Source organism: Cydia fagiglandana, chromosome 6 (genome assembly GCF_963556715.1).
Source record: "Cydia fagiglandana chromosome 6, ilCydFagi1.1, whole genome shotgun sequence".
Taxonomy (NCBI): Eukaryota; Metazoa; Arthropoda; class Insecta; order Lepidoptera; family Tortricidae; genus Cydia; species Cydia fagiglandana.
This window is the reverse complement of record NC_085937.1, coordinates 19,504,327-19,521,381: the sequence shown is the minus strand read 5'-3', so window position 1 is coordinate 19,521,381 and position 17,055 is coordinate 19,504,327. Positions and strand designations below refer to the sequence as shown.

General features: G+C 40.2%; 3 protein-coding genes across 3 annotated transcripts in view; 2 read left to right on the top strand and 1 right to left on the bottom strand.

Moving 5' to 3' along the window:
* The window catches only part of LOC134665385 (lens fiber major intrinsic protein-like), a 40,187-nt gene extending 32,641 nt beyond the window's left edge, over positions 1–7,546 (top strand). The window contains exons 5-6 of the mRNA XM_063522316.1: positions 6,721–6,801; positions 7,261–7,546. Of these exons, the coding sequence (XP_063378386.1) occupies positions 6,721–6,801; positions 7,261–7,395 (216 nt within the window). The 3' untranslated portion in view covers positions 7,396–7,546. The remainder of the gene's footprint in view (positions 1–6,720; positions 6,802–7,260) is intronic.
* A 2,029-nt stretch (positions 7,547–9,575) lies between these two features.
* LOC134665532 (ubiquitin-conjugating enzyme E2 S) lies at positions 9,576–11,926 on the bottom strand. Its single transcript, XM_063522507.1, has 4 exons — positions 11,523–11,926; positions 10,651–10,799; positions 10,105–10,299; positions 9,576–9,770 (listed from the first exon to the last, which is right to left on the bottom strand). Exons 1-4 carry the CDS (start codon positions 11,668–11,670, stop codon positions 9,576–9,578), a joined length of 687 nt encoding a protein of 228 aa, XP_063378577.1. The 5' UTR covers positions 11,671–11,926.
* A 324-nt stretch (positions 11,927–12,250) lies between these two features.
* LOC134665628 (uncharacterized) lies at positions 12,251–14,840 on the top strand. Its single transcript, XM_063522586.1, has 3 exons — positions 12,251–12,428; positions 12,636–12,885; positions 13,248–14,840. The coding sequence occupies exons 1-3, from the start codon at positions 12,383–12,385 to the stop codon at positions 14,392–14,394; spliced, it is 1,443 nt and encodes a 480-aa protein (XP_063378656.1). The 5' UTR covers positions 12,251–12,382; the 3' UTR covers positions 14,395–14,840.
* Positions 14,841–17,055: the final 2,215 nt, after the last annotated feature.

The window sequence follows — 17,055 nt, the reverse complement described above, 5'->3', positions numbered from 1 at the left end:
TTACCAACATTGGCTGTGGCACGGATGCCCAACAATGGGCCTTTGTGTATTTTGGTATCGTTGGCTAATCAACGATATCATCCGATGGCCCAATGACGACAAATATCGCATTTACCAACATTGGCTGTAGCATTGATGCCCAACAGCGGGCCTTTGTTTATTTTGGTAACGTTGGCTAATCAACGATATCATCCGATGGCCCAATGATGACAAATATCGCATTTACCAACATTGGCAGTGGCAGTGATGGCCAACAATGAGCCTTTGTGTATTTTGCTACCGTTCGCTAAACAACGATAACATTCGTTGGCCCAGTGGTGACGAATATCGCATTTACCAACATGGGCTGTAGCACGGATGCCCAACAATGGGCCTTTGTGTATTTTGGTAACGTTGGCTAATCAACGATATCATCCGATGGCCCAATGACGATAAATATCGCATTTACCAACATTGGCAGTGACACTGAAGCCCAACAATGGGCCTTTGTGTATTTTGGTAACGTTGGCTAATCAACGATATCATCCGATGGCCCAATGATGACAAATATCGCATTTACCAACATTGGCTGTGGCACTGATGCCCAACAATGGGCCTTTGTTTATTTTGGTAACGTTGGCTAATCAACGATATCATCCGATGGCCCAATGACGACAAATAACGCATTTACCAACATTGGCTGTAGCATTGATGCCCAACAACGGGCCTTTGTTTATTTTGGTAACGTTGGCTAATCAACGATATCTTCCGATGGCCCAATGACGACAAATATTGCATTTACCAACATTGGCTGCAGCATTGATGCCCAACAATGGGCCTTTGTGTATTTTGGTAACGTTGGATAATCAACGATATCATCCGATGGCCCATTGATGACAAATATTGCATTTACCAACATTGGCTGTGGCACTGATGCCCAACAATGGGCCTTTGTTTATTTTGGTAACGTTGGCTAATCAACGATATCATACGATGGCCCAATGACGACAAATATCGCATTTGCTAACATTGGCTGTAGCATTGATGCCCAACAATGGGCCTTTGTGTATTTTGCTACCGTTCGCTAAACAACGATAACATTCGTTGGCCCAATGGTGACGAATACCGCATTTACCAACATTGGCTGTGGCACGGATGCCCAACAATGGGCCTTTGTGTATTTTGGTAACGTTGGCTAGTCAACGATATCTTCCGATGGCCCAATGATGACAAATATCGCATTTACCAACATTGGCTGTGGCACTGACGCCTAACAATGGGCCTTTGTGTATTTTGGTACCGGTGGCTAAACAACGATAACATTCGTTGGCCCAGTGAGCACAAATATCGCATTTACCAACATTGGCTGTGGCACTGAAGCCCAACAATGGGCCTTTGTGTATTTTAGTAACGTTGGCTAATCAACGATATCATTCGATGGCCCAGTGAGGACAAATATCGCATTTATAACTATAGCCGGTCAAGCAAGTTTGTCACTAGAAAAGGTCGCGAAATTCAAATTTTCTATGGGATGATAACCCCCCAACTAGCAAAATAGTCGTATAAGAATTGATTTACTCAGCCTGTAATCGTATAACAGCCGAGTTACGGTTGTTGAAACACCAATTTATCGTATAATAGCGGTTAACTCGACTATTTAGCAATTTTCGCTAATTAGTGCTATAATCATGTCGTATAAACGTTTATAGCACTATCTTTTAGCACTTTTATTCCACCTTTTAATAAATGCTGAATTAGCGCTACTAAATCACTTTTATTCAGCATAATTGTTCTATTAAAATCATATAACAGCTATAGAATAGCTAATTGTCTGAATAAGGCGCTTTAATACAACTGTTACTCAACTCTCTTCTCTGTTGCTATAAAAGCCTATTAAAAGCAATCCAATAACCATTTGGCAACAATGCTGCTGTAACAGCGCGCTTATATCATAATTCGGGTAATGGGGCTCAAACCGCTGTTATAGGAGCTGAAGTGTATTGACAGGTTTTATTCAAAATGTATTCAGCTTAGAGTACTTTTAAAGAGTTTTGAACTACAATAACAGCACAAGTCAGCCATGTTGTACGTTTCAATACCTATAGTCCGGTGGCCAACTGCATGAAACCCTACCTGATAAAAAAATAGAAAATCCTACTCTGTAGGGGTAGCTGACTTTTAGTAGCATCAACTGCTCTTGGTCGGCCGCGGCTTAATTTCGCAAATTTTGCGTAAATGGCAAAATAGTGGCACAAAAATTCATCAAAAAAAAAACCCCATCGTATAATAGAATGAAACTTGCAGGGTAGGATAGCTGCCTTTGAGGACAGCAAAACAAAAGTGGTCAGCTACATCCTGTGTTGGCAGGTTCCTGTGTTCGACCGAATTTGTGGTACCACGTGACAACTACAATTTACCTCATCGAAAAATAGAATGAAAAAAACTGATTGTAATACCTACATTAAATTTGTTGACGTATGTCTTGGTCGGCCTCACCTTAGCCTGATAGCTTTTGCAGTCCGTCCGCATTAAAAAAAATGTGAATGGCAGCAATCCTACCATACAAGTGACATTCTATTTTTCGATGAAGTAAATTGTAGCTCACGTGGTACCACAAATTCGGTCGGACACAGGAACCTGCCAACACAGGATGTAGCTGACCACTTTTGTTTTTTTGATGAATATTTGTACCACTTTTTTGCCATTTGCGCAAAATTTGCCAAGTTAAGCCACGGCCGACCAAGAGCAGTTGAAGCTGCTAAAAGTCAGCTACCCCCACAGAGTAGGATTATTCTATTTTTTTATCAGGTAGGGTTTCATGCAGTCGGCCACCGGACTATAAATCCATAAACATGGCGACAACATGTGCTATAAGTGTAGCAGTAAAAGCAGTTACTCGACTTATAGTCGAATTAATGAGATATAACAGAAACTAGATCGTGTAAGCAAATTTTTACTTATTTTAATTAATATTTTTTTATTGAAATTTAAGAAAATAGGCGGCCCATGAATATATATGAACCAGTGCCTTTGGTTTTATCAATAAAGTATTTTTCGCGCTAGGTTTTACTGTATTACGTGTACTTACAGACAGGAAAAACTTATGTACACAATCACGGTAAAAATAAATGTCATGGATGACAGCAGTAAAAAAATACTTAAGTACCTTTTTGTTTTATTAGACACTTGAAGACCATTAGGCCTCAAACTTAATCAAATAATTGAAATATAATCGCTTACCTGAGATCGTTTTTAGCACATATTTGTTGAATAAAAGCATTTACTGCACTCTTACACATTCAAAATGCCGAGTAAAAGCAATTCGGCTACTTTTACGAAACATTTTTGCTGAGAAAAAGCAGTGCGGTTGCTTTTATAGAACACTTTCACTGAGTAATAGCAAATTGATAATGTTTATAGAACAAATAATCGAATAAAAGCACTATCGTTGCTATTAAAACACTAGAAGCGCTTTATATCAACTTTTACTCAACTCTTACAGCATCGATTTGCTTCTTATACAGCGCTTACTCTATTTTTATAACACGTTTAGTCTGTATAAGTGCGCCTTTTCGCGTTGAGTAAACGCTTACAGGACTTTTATTCGACTGTTTTTACACCGTTTATAGCACCAAAAAGCGAAAATAAAAACGTGCTCTCAACTTTTATAGCACATAGATTTGCTAGTTGGGCCTTCACGCCTATATTTTTTAGTCGCTCTTTTCTAATGACGGAAATGGCTTGACAGAGTATAACACTATAAACAAACAAATAAATATCACACGAGCATTTTAACAGAGGCCAGGGGCTGCGTGACGTCATCAAAATAGCTACCAGTTGAGTTTGCTTGTGGCGTCACTAGATGGCGTTACAGTCTCCAAACATCGAAGTTATAGTTATATTCTCGATTATTCCGAATATAATCATAATATTTTTTTAAAGTAACTTATAAATCTAATAGCTATAACTATAAAATTTATACATAAATTTAAAGAATTGTATTTTACCAACATTTTCTCAATTTAAATCTCAAAAAACATAAATCTCGCTTACGAAGTTTCGAAGTGCGGTTAGTATATATACAAATTAGAGTGTATAGTAAGTGTACACATAGTGTAGTGTGTGTGTGTGTAGCGTGTGTAGTGTGAGTGTGTAGTGTGTAGTGTGTAGTGTGGCTTCGGCAGTACATATACTAAAATTGGAACGTTACAGAGAAGATTAACAAACAACTGCTGCCTAGGGCCTTCATGTGGATACAACCAATGCCTACCGTAGTGTAATTGTAATATTTATCAGCAAAGGCCCAACGTCGTATTACACAACCACTTACCTAACGTAGGGTAACTGTAGGACTCGTAAACAAAAGCCCATTACATAATTAGACTGTAGGCCCACTATAAATTACACAACTATTTACCTACGGTAATATTGTAAGAATCCTACACAAGGCCCAACGTTAAAGTTACAATGTAGGCCCTTTGTGGGACAAGCTGTGTTGGGCCTTCAACCTGGTGCGCGACTATCTACCGACCTACCTGACTTGCCGTTGGGTAATTGTTGAATTTGCAAACAGAAGCACAACGAAAAAATTGCCCTTTTTAAATTTTTTGCAGTTGGCCCTACAGCAAGCCATACGGCCAAATGTAACAATTAACCAACCATCAAACAAATGTGTATAGGCCCAACCACGGCCCAACCAAAACCACCACCGTTGAATAATTGTATGATTTATTCAAATAGGCCCAACGAAAAAATTACTCTAATGGCCCTCTGTTGGGAATCTTCGGGAGGGCCTTTGTCGAGGGCCCTCCAGCAAATCGTACGGCCAAATGTAACGATTAACCAACCATCAAACAAATGTGTATAGGCCCAACCACGGCCCAACCAAAACCACCACCGTTGAATAATTGTATGATTTATTTAAATAGGCCCAACGAAAAAATTACTCTTATGGCCCTCTGTTGGGAATCTTCGGGAGGGCCTTTGTCGAGGGCCCTCCAGCAAATCGTACGGCCAAATATAACGGTTGCCCAACTAATACGTAAACAAAGGCCCAACAAAATCCCTACAAGAAAATGCTATTAGGGAGAGAAACATATAGAATTTAATAGCGTCATGTACATAGCTTTTATTGATTTTCAGAAAGCTTTTGACACTATATCCCATGAAGCCATATGGAAAGCACTGTCAGATTACAACATTCATAATACATACATAGATATTCTAAAATACGTATATAACAACTCTACAAGTAAAATTAAGCTCGAAAACACAGGTAAAAAAATAAGGATAGAAAGAGGAGTAAGACAGGGGGACCCGATATCACCGACTCTATTCATTGCCGTCTTACATAACATCACTAAATCGCTTAACTGGAGAAATAAAGGCATCCAAATCGACGGAAAAAGCTTAAACCATCTCTGCTTTGCAGATGACATCGCAATATTTTCGAACAAGTCAGAAGAAATACAGGATATGATGCAATCACTACAAACGACGAGCAAATGTATCGGCCTCGAAATGAATATCAATAAAACCAAAATAATGACTAACGGAAGAAGAGACAAAATATATATCGATACAGAAGAAATAGAATATGTAGAGAGCTATATATATTTAGGCAAGGAAATCTCATTCGATAAGAACAGAGGAGTTAAAGAACTGGACAGAAGAATAACAAAATCATGGAGCAAATTTTGGAGCCTAAAAGAGGTCCTAAAAAGCAATCTTCCAATAAGTCTAAAGAAAAAAGTTCTAGACACTAGTTTACTGCCGTGCTTGACCTACGGCTGTCAGACTTGGACTTACACCAAAGACATAAGACACAAGATTCAAACTTGCGAAAGAGCCCAAGAAAGAAGCATACTAAACTTAAAAAGACTAGACAGAGTGAGGAACACAAAAATAAGAGAGAGAACGAGAGTCATCGACGCATTAGAACACTGTCTGAAAATGAAATGGCAATGGGCAGGCCATATAGCGAGAATGAGCGACCAAAAATGGACCAAAAACGAGTGACACTTTGGAAAGGGCCACAAGGAAAAAGAAAACCTGGCAGACCAACCACAAGATGGGTCGATGACGTCACCGACACCATACCGCACAAATGGCAAGAGGTAGCGCAGGACCGCTCAGAATGGCGGAGGCTGGGGGAGGACTTTACTCGCGAAGAGGTCCACCAATCATAGTATTTAAGTTTTTTAATTTTAATATCAATAATTTTAATTAGATATGATAGCTATATTGTTATTTTTTAAGTTATTTGTTCATATTGTGTGGAATTAAAGGCTTTTTTATTTTTATTTTTTATTTATTTATTTATTAAAAGTCTCATGCATCACATAGCAGAGCAAAAACGCTTTCCAGACTGCTTGTTATGGATGGCTTTATCCAGTTTATCCATGTTTATCCACGTGATAAAATAGCTGTCACTTTTTAACACCGTGGGATAGAATTGATAGAAAGCGACGGACACCATTTTATCACGCTATCATGTAGACAAGAAAGACCATCATATCCGTACAGGTTGTATAGATATATTTTTTTTAGTTAGCCTGCTGTAGTGTCCCACTGCTGGGCAAAGGCCTCTCCCTCTGATTTCCATGACTCCCATTGTACTGCCTTCTCCGGCCACGTCCGCGCTTCTTTTGCGGCATCCACTTGGTGGCTATACTAGCCCACCTATCCGGATGCATGCATATATTTAACTTCATAAAAGCAACATCGGTTTCTTCCTTCCAGGGTGAAATGACCGGGGCCAGTATCAACCCGGCACGTAGCTTTGGACCTGCGCTAGTCACACAGCATTGGGAATACCTATGGGTAAATATTATAGTGTATTGTGCGGTTTGATGATGATGATGCATTTCTGTTATCCCTCGTTAGGGACATGGTGCTCGCAGAAGAATTCTCCATTTGTCGCGATCTTGCGTGGCTACTTCCAGCTGTTTCCAGCCGAGTCCAGTTGAGCCAGCCTCCTTCTCAACAGATCGCCTCAATGTAGTACAAAGCCCCCAAAGTTCCCTTGGCCATCGGCCATATCAACTGCCGCCCTCAACTAGCCCGGCCATATCAACTTCCGGTCCGGATTGTCTCTTCCCCGCCAGGGGCCAAGATTTCTTTCACTCAACAGACTGATTTTAATCCTTTGATTGCCACGCCTATATGTGCTGTATCATCGTGAATCTTCTCGGCAAGCACGAAGGTTGATTTTGGGCTGTAGCCGCGCGCGTCACTTGACGTCTTCGGTGGTCAAGGGTTAATAATATTTGTTGTTTTCAGGTATACTGGGTAGGCCCGCTGGCCGGTTCGGCGCTTTTCGCGCTCCTGCACAAATACGTGCTGGCACCGCAAGCGCATAAGCCTCCGCCGCCGGCGCGCGAAGAACTGCCGCTGAACGACAAGAATAACTGCTAACGCGGTTTAAAAATAGAACTGGGGCCTGTTTCTCTAAAACTTGTAACTTGTAATACAAGCGGATGGCACTTTTTGACAGCTTTTGTTAGAAAGGGACTTCCACTTGTATTACAAGTTACAAGCTTTTGAGAAATGGGCCCCTGGGTGCGTAGCCAACGTGCAATCATTAACGCTCCGTAGCGAAACGCAACTGTCACTGTCGCACTAGTGTTGAAGAGTGATATAGAAAAATAACTACGATACGCTACGTGCCTGTATATAGGTATAGTTACCAAACTGAGAAACATAATCACCTTTTTCGAATAAGCTGTGTTTTATATAAAGTCTGGTAAACAAATTTTGTCAGTACAAAAAGGCGCGAAATCCATTCTTCTTTTGTACAAATGCTCTAATATGAGAGATTAGTCTGATAAATTGGGTAAATCTAATTATAATTTCAGTACCTATGTTCGTGCGTGCGTTGTAATGTATGTATTCTTATAAGCCACGTCACACTGTACCGCATGTCGCGGTGTGACATCTCTAATGCCTTGGGAATTTGTGAATACTAACCTACCTAATACACACATTAGAACGAATCAGGAATACAAGATTTAATTAATAATAATAGTGTTCAAATCGGTCTCTACATATACATATTAATTGTATACATTGAATTGGCTGACAACGCGTAGAAAAAGAAAACACCTGTTACAATATTATTAATCTTATTGTATCAAATACGTCCATATCTAATTTAACTTTTATACCTCTAATATACGATTGAATTTCGAATGCAGATCTATGTTGATTTTCATATTTTTAAGTATGCCAACGAAAAGTTACATTTGGGTGAATTTTAAAAGAAATAAACATTAGTTACATAAATAACATTTATTGGACTTAATATGAATATACGATTAATTAAGGTCTATCAATGACTTCTTTGGAATTCACCCTTCGTGAATAGTATAGGTAATAATACTAATAATAATCGGATTTTTTCGATGCTGTCTCAAAATGCTGTAAATATTGTGGTTTATATTTTTATAAGATTTGTTTTGACAATAAAATACTGTTGACACATTTCGTATTTTACTTTGTAACTGTATCTAACTTAGTGATCATTTTAAATGTGTGTTTTGGCGACATCTAGTGTCGAATAGACAGAAACGCAAAGTGCCGACTGTAAGTGCTTTAGTGGTCGGTAAATTAAGATTAATGTAAACGCACTTCATGGCACAAGCGTGTTTTCATGTAAAATGTTTTTTTTAAAGAGAATACATCACTTTTATCATTGTTAGTTTGTACAACTTGTACAAGAGTTTACTAGCGACATCTAGCGTCGAGTAGAAAGAGTGCCTAGGCACATAAGGGAACGTGCACGTTGGAGGGTCTGCCACCTTGTAACCTGAATCGGAAACATAAACTTTTACATTGACACTTCACGCCAAAGCAAGTGCTGCCATCTACCGTTCTCGTAAGTTTTCTTGTGCATAGTAGGTTCTGCCATCTTGTGGGCTACATCAAAAGCATAAACTTTACACTTACGCCAGGCGTGGCTCACTCCGCGATTTCGTCGTTTTGCTACAGGTAGCTAAAAGTACATCCGTTCGATCCCAATTTTGGGATTTGCCATAAGCCGCGCGTGGCGCTGTCGCCACCTAGCGGCCATATCTGTGCTGATCGTGACAGACGCGTCTTGTTAGAGAGGGAGTCTTCTGTACCTAGTACTATTATTTATTCTGTGCTTACGCCTCGCGCCAAAAATCTGGAGCCGTCAGATTTTTGGCGCTGCCCCCTACAGATCATGTACGCTCCCTATTCTGTAGCAAAAACTTTCACATACCTTAAGGTGAGTCAGTACTGATCTCACGAGGATAAAGTCTGACGTTATGGTATAGAGCATCTGCATAGCACAGCCAGCTTCGAAAATCGGATTTTTTTGGCATGAGGGTGCCAGCGGCGCCCCACCGCCCCGTGCGCTTGGAACGTCGGGAGCCCGACTTATATGAATGAACTGCTTCACTCGACTTTTTAGAATGAGGGCCCCCGAGGCACCGGTCTTTGGAGCGTACGCGGCGCTCCAAACTTTAGTACAATAGTAATAAAAACTCCAATATAATAATCGCAATCAGTTATTTATTAAATATAATGTGAATCCAATGTCATAATATTTGGTAATTTAGTCCCGGGAGAGTTCATAATCGCTTGAGGACTTTGCGCTTGTCGCGCGCGGGCGCCGGCTTGTCCCTCGGGCGCCGCTCGCGCTTGGCGCGCGGGCCCTCCCCCGCCTCCGCCTCCGCCTCCGCTGTCGCTGTCGCCTCTGCGCCGGCCTCGCCGCTGCCCGCTGTAGTGGGCTCGTCCAAGCCGCCGATGAGGTTTGTGTTTTCATTCTGCAATGAAACAGTATGCATTATATTGTGAACAATAAGGACCCGTTTGCACCGACTCTGACAGTTGACGAGCCGATTAACGTCACTCGACAGTGAACTATGAAAATTTCCATACAATAAAATTTAGCGAACACTTTAATGACAGGGTGCAACCGACCCTTAGTCAGTCCTTAGTAGTTAGTGGCGGTCCCGAATTCAGGAAGCCGAGTATTCTATGATGATGAGACTGTGATGTTTCGTTTTGTAATATTTTGTGTAGATTTAAGATTTCAAACACAATGTAACATTGTGGTTGAATAAAACGATGAGGATAAATTTTAGTTTATGTCGTTACCTGGGTTTCATGCCCCTTGGCAGGTTTGGCATGTATCTCAGTAAGCAGCTTGGCGCGAGCGAAATATTCTTCATAGCGTCCCCGGAGGAGTTCCGCTGCGTCCGCATTGAGGGCGGAGTCTGCGTTGGGAGCGATCATTAGGCAGCGGAGCGCTAGGAGCGCGTGTTCGAGGCCTAGCTCTGGGCGCCAGTCGCGCTGGAATTTTCAAAGGCATTATTAGTATTGAAAAACCACAAGACTTCAATCCGAGCACTTTTCAACTGTTAAAAATGTTTGTAGTTAGTAGTTTTTTTGTAGAAAATGTCTAGCTCTATTTTGCGTCACCAGACGTCTGAACATCCAGTAATCAACAATTTTTATGCATTTGTTATCTCAAACGGAATCTACTTTTACATAATTGTTTCTTGAGAGACACATTAGTCTATCATGACTTCCTAGCTTTCTGATTGCCTTTTAGTGCCAAGAGCTCCAATTCGAATACAAAATGAACCCGACTATTGGGTTCTTGGCACTGAAAGTGTTTAATAATTTAGGGTAAATTAGTACCTTGAGTGTGTTTACGCAGACCTCTCCCTCTCGGCTCACGTTCGGGTGGAAGATGCGCGTCAGGAAGTAGGCTCGGGGAGGAGCTGTCGGGAACTCCTTGCCCAGCTTTATCTGTACACGGAACACGCCGCCGAAGTATGGTGTCTCCGCTGTAATGTAAAATATGTAAATTAACATCTATGTGTTAAAATTGTTAAATATGAAATGGTGTCGTCACGCCTTCTAGCCGACCATAGGCCAAAGGTGTGTGCGCCATCTATCCGAGAATAACTTTTTCTTGATTTCCGAGGCACGTTTTTTTCTTAGACTTTATTCATCTTATACAAAGTTACATATGTCTTTGCTAAGACTAGAATACTTATGGTTTTATTCATAAACGCCTTACTGGCCTGAATTAGCTAGAAATTGTTTATCCACATCTGTAATTTTGACTTACATATTTGTAAGAAAGGGATAAAAGATAATTCAACTAAATCAGGGCCATAAAGTTTTATGAATAAGCCTATTCATAAATATTTCGAATCTTAATAGAAACTCTGTATTATGAAATACTATACTTGACAGTCAATAGACCCAACAAATGGGGTCCTTTTGTTGTATTATCGATTAAAGTTACAACATTGACTAGGGAAATTTATTATTACTTTCAAACCCAAGAAAGTTCCAGACATTTCTGTATTACAAATTACATTCTTAGACTCCAAAAGAACCACTAAATACTGACAAGCCGTTCCATCAAGCTCATTATTATTTTAATAGAAAATACAAGTAATGAACTAACTAGCATCTAATTATTATGCAAGCTTGTGTTAATTAGCAAGTTGCACTAGCTAGGCACCGTGGCTTGCACATGAGTATAGAGTACAAGGTACCTGGTCCATCAATAAGCGCTGTGATGTCGGAGAGATCGTCGTCTCGCAATAGCAGCTTGATTCCCGGCGGGGGCCGCGCTGCCAGCCTCCGTAGTTCGCGCAGCGCCGTGCGCGATCGCTGTGGCGATACGTTCTCGCTGTTCCACATGCCGCCGCCCTGTTTCAACACCGCTCAAACCCCTAAAATCTCACAATCACCCCGCCATCACGATCGAAACGATACAAACACAATCGACAATCTGTCTTTGAACACTGTCTCTCTAATTAACCACTTTATCGATATCTTGAGCTGCCTTGTTGAAACACAATAGGAAATTAGAATACTGCTTTATATCGTCGTTTCTTAAATAAATACACGATTAAATTATGCTTCTATGTTTGACAACGAGATCGAACGACGAAATCGACCATGAACAACATCTGTTGTTTTTTCAGAAATACAAATGTTTTGTCCAACGGTCGAAAAATTCCAGATTTCTCTATTTAACACTTTAGAACCATGTTTAGTCTATGGATATAATAAAATTGTGGATTTGTGATATTCAAATAAATGAATTCGTTAATTCTATTTGATTCTTATTTGATACTAAAAAATACAACTGAGAGCATCCAAAATGTATTAATCACAAATCTAAGCTGTTTTGGAACGTACCCTTGTACCTGCTATCATGACATGACATTGACATATTTATTATTAATCTATGGTCTGAGTCCAAAATTTGGAATCTGGTTTTATCCTCAGATTATTTGTTAATTTTGTCGCAATTTAGGGAGAAATAAGTAAGACCGGATAGCTGAAACGTTAATTCATTAATGGCCCTTTGAAAACTTTAAGTAAAAACTCTCTTAAGCCTAGTAGAATGCCGGAGACAAGTGCATTAAGTCGAGCCGGCGGCCCTATTACAGGTTAGTAAAATGCTTTTCAGCTTGGTGGTACACTACCGGAAAGCTGACAGGGCTAGAAAATCGCAGCTACAAGTTTGATATCAAGTACTAGTCTTATTTATCTAACGATGTTGGTTTACATACTTATTACCTTTCTTAAATGAAGTACCAAAATAATTTCGTTAGAATTATCGTTTCTCGATACTTTATCTCTTGTACTTTTAACAGAAAATGATGCTGAACACGAGTCAGACTCCGAACCAGGTGGTTTCGCGCTAAGCGTGGACCTAAGCGCCTGCATGGGCGCCCAAGCGCGATGCCGCGTGTGGGTGCGCCGCCGTGCCCGCAAAGTGCGGTGGCTGGCGAGCCGCGTGCGACGTGTAGCTAAGATTAAAGGGCCATTGCTGTTGTTGGCGGGGGATCATTTGCTACCACCCGGTGAGCCAATGAAGGTGCTGCGTCATGATGATACAGTGCGGTTAGTATCTCTATGTACTCATTACTAAATACCATGATTTCTGTTTGCAAATAAGTCTGTGATGTGAACACTGAAACCGGTCACTTTTGTACACCAGTAAAAGTCAAAATTTTACTTAATTACACAAACGGGTCTACTGCAATATAATTTCATTGTTTTTATCTTAAATTCTGATGTTTCAGCTGAGTTGCACCATCAATGAAATTATATCGCGGTAGACCCATTTGTGTAATTAAATATGGTTTCTTCATGTTGTTGGCACAGAAGTGCAGGCCTTCATATAAGCTTACTCCACACCTTTCTATCGTCATCAACATTTAGCCTTCATGACACTATTTATAGCCTATTTAATTATCTGGCAGGGTCGCGCGAGCGGAACACAAATGGCAGCAAGCTTTCAGCATTGAAGATTCTGATGAAGATGCACCAATGCCAATCCAACATCAGTCAGTCATACTAAATGGCTTCACCAAGCAAATCAACCCTAATAAATCTACAACTGAACAACATGAAGCAACAATCATTAACCAACAGTCTTCAGTTGTGCCAGCACACCCAACCCAAATCATACAAAACAACCCCACAACCCAAACAACCTTCGCCAAGCAAAACAGCCCCAAGAAAACAAAAATGCCGGAACCTGCCAGAAATCAACAGTCTCCAGTTGCACGTAAACGGAAGTTTACAGTAGGTGATACACTTCTCTGGTTAAAAAGGGCAGAAGAAAGCAGAACAGAAGCACCACCTGAAACTGAACCAGAAAAACCTCGCCATTCAAGGTTATCTAAGCTGATTGAACATACTTCAAAATTAGAAGAAGTCGCTCAGAAGTTCACAGCAATGGACCAAGAGTCTGTGTCGGTTGACAATGATGCATTGAATCAAGTCAAAAGAAGAGCACTAGCATTGTTAGAACAAGTGACAGACGAAAAAGATACAGATGTAGTTGACGCGCCTAAGAAGAAACGGCGCCGGGTGCGCCGACGTCGACCAGCTAAGCTTTCCAATCAAGAATTTATTCAAGATCCTGACTCTGAATCAGGAATACAAAATGGATCACAACTCTCGAAAAATCATCTTGAACCGACAAAAGAACTTGATGTACAAAATGGATTCAAGGAATCTCTAAAGCTAAATAAACATGTGGATCTGACGAAAGAATTAGATTTAGAATCTAAAGCTATGCTGATTAAATCCATTACCTTAAGCCCTGACAAAGACCCGGATACAACTAAGGAAGATCAAGATAGTGATTCTGATGATTCTGACATGAACGGACCAGAAAAACAACCAGCCTCAACCACTCAGCCAATACATTCTGTTCAGTCATCTAAGGCTTTGATAACTCCAACCATGTTGGCTGCGCAGCCCACTCCAACATGGACGGTGGATGTTATAGACATGCCACCAGAGACTCAAATACCTGTACTAGTAAGGGACACAACACCGCGGCCGCCTCGTGTTGTACGCGCGCTTGGCACCGAAACTCGCTGTGATACTTATGTATAAGAGTTTCCATAATGATGTAGCCCTAAGGCAAATGAAAGTGTTATAATATGACTTATTATTTTTAAGTAATGATAATGACCTTAATTGTTAATTAGATATGTCTGGGCTAAGTAATAATTCATAAGTTTCATAACAAGTCTTTTATTTTTTTTGTAAGATTCCTAGTCCAAAACTCTCGATAAATATGCAAACCCTGGCAAACGGCAACACGTTATCGCCTTGAGCCCCGGTAACAAAGGAATCTATGCTTACCCGCCACATGTTTTAGAATCGCACACTTAGGAATAAAAACATCACAGGAAATTATTACGTGTTAAGTTAGTTTATGTCAACAGTTTTGTTGTTGTGCTCATTTTGTTATTACTGTCCCTCTAATAAGAATAATATGTACATATTTTGCATTAGTGTTAACGCTCAGTAGCCTATAAAATTCCTGCATGTATCGACTTATCTCAATAAGTGAAATGTAATATTTCTTTTGAGACAAATAAAATATCTTTAACCCGAAATATTAATTTGTTTAAAAGTCCATAATTTTTTTTTAAATATTTGTTTGTCAACCATACCATCTAGATGAGAAAGTTGAAATTGAATTCATCTTCACCACATCAACCAAAAGACAAAACTGGACAAAGACCTTCACCAGAATTTCCGCAACATCCGGTCTAGAATAGCCCTCATCGGCCTACCTTGTTGGAGGCTTACTACGTTGCGTTTATAATTTTAATTTTATGCATATAACTTGAATCCAAAAAGCTGCACACTTAGGTTTTCGTTGTTTAACCTGTCGTATGTGTTGTGGCCGAAAAATGGTCGAAATCGATAATGAACTGGTTCACAGGCCATAAGAAAAGGAAAAGAGGTAGACCATTTAGAAGATGGGTGGACGACATCAAAGCCACAGCAGGAAGCACATGGACGAGAGTTGCCAAGGATAGAGAGGAATGGAGAAGGTTGGAGGAGGCCTTTTGCCAATCAATCAATCACTTACTGTCTGAAATAAAGGATTATTACATTATGTGTTGTGGCCAAAAATGGTGAGTTCAAACCTCAGTATGCCTCAGTCGCACTGAATAATTAGAGCAGAAAAAATCTTTCCTAACCAAAATGCAATAAGATGACTAAATATTCGGTCAACATAAACTAATAAAGTCAGAGGCGTAACTAGGGGGGGGTTGGAGGGGGCACGTGCCCCGGGCGCCGTCCAAGGGGGGGGCGCCAAAATGGGCAAAATACCTCCCATAGAAAATGGACCAGTCAAAATGTAGGACACAGCCAAATTTTTTTTTCGTGACTTGCTCAGTATAATCCTAAAACCTCCCTGGCAACGGAAATGCAGTTATTTTATAGCCACCCTGTATACAGGATGGTCCAAACCTTGACGTCAAAAAAATTTTTTAGAATCGTCGTCGTGGGTTATCAGAATATACCCCATGTATGTTAGCCGATTTTTCGTAGTTTACGAGTTTAACTTTTAACTTTTGTTAAGAAATTCCGGGGTGAAGCTTTGCTTTGCTTTTATGTCTTCTAATAATTGTTCTTTAGGTCCCTGTAAGACACGACATTTGCTTTTGCTTTTAGTTGTTGTATATAGCTTGCTCGTGGTTTTCCTCTTCCTCTCCTAGCCTGGCCGAGGACCGCGAAAACTGGCGCATACTCCACCGACAAGAGCCATGCTCTTAAATTATGATGATGAATAATTGTTCGTGGTATTTGCACTGATAACATGAAATAGCGATGGGGAAGTGACCCCATAAAATAATAGTAGAAATAACAAAAGAGGACTATTTTTAATGAATTACTAATTTGGAAGCTTTCCACCTCAGTTTCTTTGACCGGCGACTATGAAAAATTAGGACTATTAAGTATCCCTTTTTTGACCTTTTAAAAAAACTTAGGGTCTAGCAGTTTCTAAAATATTAAAAAGTCCTTGAAATCGCTTGTATTTTTTATTTATTTAGGTAAGGGCATCTAAGCTTGACATGCTTGAACGTAAAAGTTTGTCTTTTTTTCCCAACTCAGCCAAGGTGTTTTTAGGGTTCCGTACCCAAAGGGTAAAACGGGACCCTATTACTAAGACTTCGCTGTCCGTCCGTCCGTCCGTCTGTCACCAGGCTGTATCTCACGAACCGTGATAGCTAGATAGTTGAAATTTTCACAGGTGATGTATTTCTGTTGCCGCTATAACAACAAATACTAAAAACAGAATAAAATAAAGATTTAAATGGGGCTCCCATACAACAAACGTGATTTTTGACCAAAGTTAAGCAACGTCGGGAGTGGTCAGTACTTGGATGGGTGACCGTTTTTTTTTTCCTTTTTTTCGTTTTTTTTTTTCATTATGGTACGGAACCCTTCGTGCGCGAGTCCGACTCGCACTTGCCCGGTTTTTTTAGCAACTGCGCCGTTTTTCAAGGATTATGTTACAAAAAGAAACATTCAATAAAGTTCAATACTTAGTTTTTTTTTATAAATTAAATCTTCACCCCAGAATTTCTTAACAAAAGTTAAAAGTAATAAAAATCATTTTTTTATGTAATAGTCAGCAAATGAGCAGACGAGCCACCTGATGGGAAGCGGTCATCGTCGCCCATGGACATAAGGAAACATCACAGGAGCCACTTAAGCGCTGGCGACTCTTGAGAACCCTAAATACCCGCT